The sequence below is a fragment of the Myodes glareolus genome, chromosome 1 (genome assembly GCF_982192425.1).
Source record: "Myodes glareolus chromosome 1, mMyoGla1.1, whole genome shotgun sequence".
Lineage (NCBI taxonomy): Eukaryota > Metazoa > Chordata > Mammalia > Rodentia > Cricetidae > Myodes > Myodes glareolus.
The window spans coordinates 96,733,923-96,740,922 of NC_142026.1; the positions used below are offsets into that span (position 1 = coordinate 96,733,923).

The window sequence follows — 7,000 nt, forward strand, 5'->3', positions numbered from 1 at the left end:
ATCTATACATTCCTCGGTTCTGGGTTCTGGAAGCTTACCATCTGTGCCCCTAGTCCCCAAAACTGACTCTCTACGGTTCCTTGAGGTTCCTCCCATCTAAAGAACATTTTTGCGGCTTGACCTTGCCACGAAGTAACCAAGTGTCAATCCATGTGTCAATTCACCCTTAGATTAGAGGGAGGATTCCGTCTTTACATCTGCCCTCCCACAAGGGTTTCTGGTGGAGCTTGGAGCAAACACCGGGAAACACACACACACACACACACACACACACACACACACACACAGACCTCGCGCGCCCGCAATAAGAGCCCACACCGCTGGCAACACTGACAAGAAAAGGAATCACTAAGGGGAATTAGTGATTCACAGTCTTGCCTCCTTAAACGGAACGGACCATCGCAGCTTTTATAACCAACCATACAACTATGCACTATGATTGCAGTGCTGAGGTGCGTCTTAGAACCAAGAAGTCCTTGATCTAAACGTTAAGCAACTTTTAAAGGGCCAGGTAGAGACCCCGGCTTGCCCAGGCATAAGAGGACTGTGTAGAATTTGGGAATCTTAGAAAGTAGTTCACACAAAACAGGCGCCATCCACGGGAATCAAGTTGGTTCGTTGAGAGAGCATCAAAGAGAAAGGGGTGGGATAGAACTTAAGATGGAGAAAATGAACAATCCAAGAAGGAAGAATTAAAACTGGAGATGGGGTACTGAGGACCCGAACAAGGGTTGGTGAAAGCGCGCAGGAGATGGGACAGCAAGTCTTAACCACTGCCAGCCCCGCGGAGTCCTGTGACTCCTTTCTTAAACCATCTGTGGCAACCTAGATCCCGCAGGAATTCCAAAAGACAGCTCTATCCTTCCCCAAACCTCTTCTGGGAACTGCGGACATAGGTTCTGCCCAAGACCTACTTGAGACTTTCCTGCGCTCTGCTGGTACCCGCACCCTGGTTTATCACTGTTCCTGGTTTCGCTATCTCTGTGTTTCTGCAGTCTCTGTCCCTCGTGGAAACAAGGGAAGAGAGAAATCGCTACTCCAGGAGGGAAGTCTAGGGCCCCACTTTCAAAATCCACTCCCTGACACCCAGGCCACAAGCTTCCCGCGAGGTAGTCCCGGGAAACTCTCCGAAACATAGCTGTCCTTTGGTCCCCGCCCCCTCGCAGCGTCAGCGCGCCAGGGGCTGCGGGGTTTAAATGCGCACTAGCGGGAGCCCCGGCGCTTCTGCCCGGGAGCGCGGCCCGGCTGGAACCGCGGAGTGGGAGGGGAGCGAGCTTGCCGCATGCCCAGCCCCAGCACTGCCCCGCGGCCCATGACTCTGAGGCTCTGTCGCCACCGTCGCCGCTGCAGCATCCTTGAGCTTCTCCAAAACAGCGTTGATGAGAAACCACTCAGCTGCCTCCGCGGCGGGGAGCCATGAGCTGTCTGGATGTTATGTACCAGGTCTACGGTCCTCCGCAGCCTTATTTCGCAGCCGCGTACACTCCTTACCACCAGGTACGAGGCTGTTCGGGTGGGGCGGGCACCAGTGGAGCACCCCAGACTACGAAAGAACCGCTACCCGAAAGGTCGCCTGAGCCTCTGAGCGCCAGGAGCGACAGACAGGCAGCCAAATACTCCGGGATGCCGGGAGCGCAGCTAATTATCTTTAGCTGGTTCATTTGCTGTCCTGAGAGGGCACCTAGTCGTGCTAATATGCACCTAAACCTTCCCAGAAAACAGATGAGGATGATTCCCACAGAATTTTCTTCCTAAAGTCTGTTTCGAGTGCAAAGTTCACGCTGGGAAATTCAAACTTTTATCTTGGCCGTAGGAATAAAAACAAAAAAGAAAATAAAAGCCCGCCTTGTCGTTCTTAGATGGAGAACCTTGCGATTATCCCGGGAATAATCTCTTCCATTTCAGGTATTGGGCTGTCGGGCCAACTAATTCCGGAACTGTAGGATTCGTTTTCAGGAGAAAGCGGCCAGACCGCACCGGCCTTGAGACCTGTGCCTTACAGAGTTCTAGGGAGCCCTATTCCGGTGTGACTAACCCGCCCCCGGAGCTCACCCTTCTGGGACCCAAGTGGTAGAATGCGACAGTTCAAAGTCATTTTTAAGATCATTTAACCCCGCTCCTGCAAACTGCCCAAGTTTCATTCGAGTCTGCCGATTTCTGATTTCTCCTGTCCTTGGGCTGTGTGTGTTGTCAACTGCTGTTTCTTTCCTTCCGTGTCCACAGCGAAGGTAGCAGAATCTGAGAGCAGTATTCCAGGGCAAAAGGAAAAGCACACACCTGCGGCGTCAGAGTTCTGGACCAGGCTGGAAAGCAAGCACCTGGCCCTCTCTTTAGGGAACAGTGAAACGAACTGTTGTTGTTTGCGTCAGTGCTTTAAACAGTTTTGTTTGCAAACCCCAACAATATATTCAGATAATAAAATGAATAGATTTTGCTTTAGGTGCCCCCTCTTCCCGCGCAAACTTTCCAACCTAGAATATGCAGTCCTGATTTGTGTGACGTTTAGGAATCACCATGGTTTCTCGTGGTGAATGAAGCAGGAACGTGGCATTCAGGGTGTGGTGAAGATGTTCAAAACTAGAATTTTGGGGCCCCAGCTTCTGGGGCCAGAAGCCCTTTCCCATTGTGGGATGATCTACTGCAAAAAGGAGGGATACTTAGGTCCTGTAGTTGGTCCTTTTTCCTCCTGGACCCCAGACCTGTCTACTACATAAAATCTCTTCTCTTTGTATGCCTCTGCCCTTCCCTTCAAAGTCACCTCTGCCTTGAGAATGATTTAGCACTGTACCCAGTGGACGGCTCATTCTAAGATGTTCTCAGTAGCTGCATCTGGTCTCAAAGTTTCATTGATGCAGTGCCTGGCTCGGGAGGACATCAGGATCCCAACCCTCTTCTTTGTGCTCCTTTTCATAACTTCTGTTTGGAGACACCAGTGCGCTCGTCCTTTGCTGACTTTCCCTTCCGTAAATGATCTGTTTTAAACGACACAGAGAATACTCCTGTAGCCCCCACGCTTGAAAGGCTGAGACAGGAAGATCTTAGTTCAAGGCCACTCTCAGCTGCTGCGCGGCAAGTTTCAGGCCAGCTTAGGCTGTAGGAAAGCTTGCACCCAAACCAATCAAATGAATGCAAACAACTGACCCCGACTTTTGAGATTTTTGTGGGCGCCCATATAAAAATCAGCTTGCATGTATTAGAAAGATCCAGAGTTTCCCCAGTCATGAGTCTGGAACTCCTTCTTGTTTTCCATAGCACTTCATTCCTGATTGTGTAATGTGGAATCCTTTGTTCATTGTTGTTGCTCTTCTGTTTCATCATGAGGATGCTTTATCTTGTGCCTTGTGTTTCTGCTCTGCGTTCTCATGTAGAGAACTGCTAGCTTCACTTGGGTGCCGCCGTGATCCTTGCAGTCTGTTTGGAAAGATCTATATGAGCGCAGCTCTGAAAGATGAACTCGGTTTACAATCCTCACAATCTGGTTTGCTTTTTTTTGTTTGTTTGTTGTGTTTTCTCTTTGTTTGATTGAATAACTGATTGATTGATTGATTGATTGATCGGTCAGTTCAGTGTCTTCTGAGATTTTTCACTCTAACATTTTAAGACAGTTTTTCTGCAATTAAGGGAAGAGAAAGTATCAAAGAGAGCAGGTTTTCTTTAGGGGTTATTGAAGGCAGGCAGAGAGGCAGCATGTTGCCATCTATTACTGGTTTTTATAGACAGAGATGCCAATTACTCAATGGCTACCTTAAGGATGATCCTACATTGACCATCTCTTCAGAAATGACTTTTAACTCTCTCTCTCTCTCTCTCTCTCTCTCTCTCTCTCTCTCTCTCTCTCTCTCTCTCCAGAAACTAGCTTACTACTCAAAAATGCAGGAAGCCCAAGAGTGCAACACCAGCCCAAGCAGCAGTGCCAGTGGGAGTTCCTCGTTTTCCAACCAAACCCCAGCCAGTGTGAAAGAAGAGGAGGGCAGCCCAGAGAAAGAGCGCCCACCAGAAGCTGAGTACATCAACTCCAGATGTGTCCTCTTCACCTACTTCCGGGGGGACATCAGTTCTGTGGTGGATGAACATTTCAGTAGGGCCCTGAGCCAGCCTAGCAGCTACACCCCCAGTTGTACCAGCAGCAAAGCGCAAAGGAGCTCCGGACCCTGGCGAGGTGAGTAGGACCCTGGGGAGGTAAGTAGGACCCCATTGACAAGGGTAGATGGAGGTTTATCTGCCTGCTGCAGTCTACCTCCAGGGTCCCAAAACAGTAAGTAGTAAGCTTAAGGAGATGGTGAAGGGTAGCATTTGAGGGGGCATAAACAATATAGAGGGAAAGAGCATGGGTGTAAGCTCTTCTTACAGGTACAGAGGAAAGCCGTGGCCTGATGGCAGTGAAAGGCAGAGACTGACTTTGGAATTGGTAGCCTTAGAAGTGTGCATTGGCTCTACCAATTCCTAGCATTATGACCTAGGGCAAGTCTTTTAACCTCTTGGAGGTCAGTATTTACCGGTCTCTAAAATTAGAATAACACTTGCCCTCCTAACCATCCCCAGAGATGGCTGTAAGTGTCAAATTTTGACACGTCTGTTGATGTCCTGTGGAAACCTGAAGTTTCCCACACCCAACGGAGCAGAACCTCCACCAACAATCTCTGAGGCTCCTTCGCAATTTCTGAAAATTTGCCCACCCACCTCCCCCTACAAGCGAAATCTTCTTAAGAGTATTTTCTAAAACTTGTCAGCATTTTGACAGGTTTCAAATGCTTGAGAAATCTTAAAGCAGAAATTCTGATAATGCAAGCCAGTGGTATAGCAAAGAAACAAAACTTTAAGAATTTCGAGAGAGAAGTCTTTTTCTACATTCCCTACCCGAGAACTGCTCTCCTCTAACTACGAACCAGTCATCAGAACCATCCTTAGCTGCAATTCCCCTGTTACCAACAACACGGAAGTTGAGAAAATCATCCATAAACATGCTCAGGCAGTTTATTCTTTCACGTGTAACTAAGCTGAGAAGTGAAATCTTGAGTGAGAGAGAGAGAGAGAGAGAATTTTCCTCTGTCATTTGTGCAGGAATCGCAGCCATGATTGCTCCCCTGTCGTTTTTCACAAACCTTACCCTTAGACAAGATTTCGAAGCATTCATTTCGGATACAAAACTTCCTCTTATTTCGCTCCCATTGCCTAAATTATTTTTCAACGAGACATTTGTTCACCATTCAGAAGGTGATTTCAAAGTCGCTTTAGATTTTCTAGCATGTGGTACCTATCTATGCCTTCCCCAGAGGAGATGTGCAACAAACTCAAAGGGACTTTGAGTTGAATGACTTTCTCTTCTCTACCCAAGGCAACAAACGACCTAAGCGCCCTTCTCTACCATAATCTAGGGAGTTGTTAGCAATACTGATGACTGGTTTATTATTATCTTTATTGTTGTTATTTTTATTATTATTGACTTCTCTCCTTGAATTCTCGCGAGAGGAGGAATATTTGAAAGACCTCTAGAAAATAACACCACTAATAACAAGCTTCGGAAGTCTATCTTTGGTGTCCCGGTCTAATGGACACCTACCTTGAAGTGGAACACGTTCTGGAGCGGGGAGGGTTAAGACAAGAGAGAAGGAAGTGAGACAGCTAGATCTCAAACTGAGGGACGAGGGTCTCCATCAGCAGTCTGGAAAAGAGAGGTCGAGTCTGTCTGCCCTGAACCAAAGGGGACAGGACATGCTCTCTTCTCCTAAAATCTCCGACTTCCTCCACTATCAGAAATTCTGTTGCTAGCCCATCTAGAAAACTGGGTGATTCAGATGTCCTCTGGAAGACTTTCGGGAGCCGCCACTTCTCAGTGCCCTGGCCCCATTGTCACCCGCAGCAGGCCTTATAGAAGATCGCCCAGAGGTGAAGGCTGCGGTCCCCACCCCTCTGCAGCCTTCCAGCCCGTCAACCCTTCGCTCCGGTCGGGCAGGGTAGGCTGTCACGGCCTCGGTGACACTCCTTTTTCGCTTTCCTCCCATCCCGGGCCAGCAGAAGGCACCTTCCCGATGAGCCAGCGCAGCTTCCCCGCCTCCTTCTGGAACAGCACGTACCAGGCACCGGTGCCCGCGCCGCTGGGTAGTCCTCTGGCCGCTGCACACTCGGAGCTGCCCTTCACCGCCGACCCCTATTCTCCTGCTGCACTGCACGGCCACTTGCACCAGGGCGCAGCCGACTGGCACCACGCACACCCGCACCACGCACACCCGCATCCGCACCATCCCTACGCGCTGGGCGGCGCCCTGGGAGCGCAAGCCTCTGGCTACCCGCGGCCAGCCGTGCACGAGGTCTACGCGCCCCACTTCGATCCGCGCTACGGGCCGCTGCTCATGCCCGCAGCCTCCGGCCGCTCCGGCCGCCTGGCCCCTGCCTCGGCTCCTGCTCCCGGCAGCCCGCCCTGCGAGCTCGCGACCAAGGGCGAGCCGGCGGGAGGCGCGTGGGCCGCGCCTGGGGGACCCTTCGTAAGCCCCACGGGGGACGTGGCCCAGAGCCTGGGTCTCAGCGTGGACTCAGGTAAGCGGAGGAGGGAGTGCAGTCTCCCCGCAGCCCCTCCAGCACTGTACCCGACTCTGGGCTGAGCCCCAGGCGCCCCGACTTCCCTTGGGAGACCCACCCCAGGACCATGTGGCTGAGAGATTGCATGCCATCATTTTGTTTCTACGGGTAGATGTCTCTAGAAAGTAGCCCCCTGCCCTCGGCCTGGCTGCTTGGTGGTACAGAGGAGGACTCTTTTTGTTCTTTGAAGAAAATTCGCTGGAAAGATTCTAGCCTGCGCTGGTCAGAACCGTAGCCACTAACCACACGTGACTACTGAGCCTTTACCCTGTGGCTAGGATGAATGGTGACATGCTGTCAGACATAATACACACTGGAATTCCAAAACTACAAAAGAAAAAAAAAACTACGTAAAACCTCACCTCGTTAACATTTTATACTGAGTTTGCATGTTCTAATATGTCCAGCAGTTGCCTCTTGGTGA

The 7,000-nt window shown here is 50.5% G+C and overlaps 1 protein-coding gene across 1 annotated transcript; it reads left to right on the plus strand.

Annotated features, from left to right (window-relative positions):
- Positions 1–1,243: 1,243 nt before the first annotated feature.
- Vgll2 (vestigial like family member 2) lies at positions 1,244–7,000 on the plus strand. The gene is made up of 3 exons (XM_085690120.2): positions 1,244–1,497; positions 3,850–4,159; positions 6,016–7,000. The coding sequence occupies exons 1-3, from the start codon at positions 1,417–1,419 to the stop codon at positions 6,597–6,599; spliced, it is 975 nt and encodes a 324-aa protein (XP_085546246.2). The 5' UTR covers positions 1,244–1,416; the 3' UTR covers positions 6,600–7,000.

What these genes read in the sequence shown, in the direction of transcription:
- Vgll2 (XM_085690120.2), top strand. Translation starts at nt 1,417, where the DNA reads ATGAGCTGTCTGGATGTTATGTACCAGGTCTACGGTCCTCCGCAGCCT. An exon ending in CGTACACTCCTTACCACCAG is followed by an intron (nt 1,498 to 3,849) that starts GTACGAGGCTGT and finishes CTCTCTCTCCAG; the next exon opens with AAACTAGCTTACTACTCAAA. An exon ending in GAGCTCCGGACCCTGGCGAG is followed by an intron (nt 4,160 to 6,015) that starts GTGAGTAGGACC and finishes CCGGGCCAGCAG; the next exon opens with AAGGCACCTTCCCGATGAGC.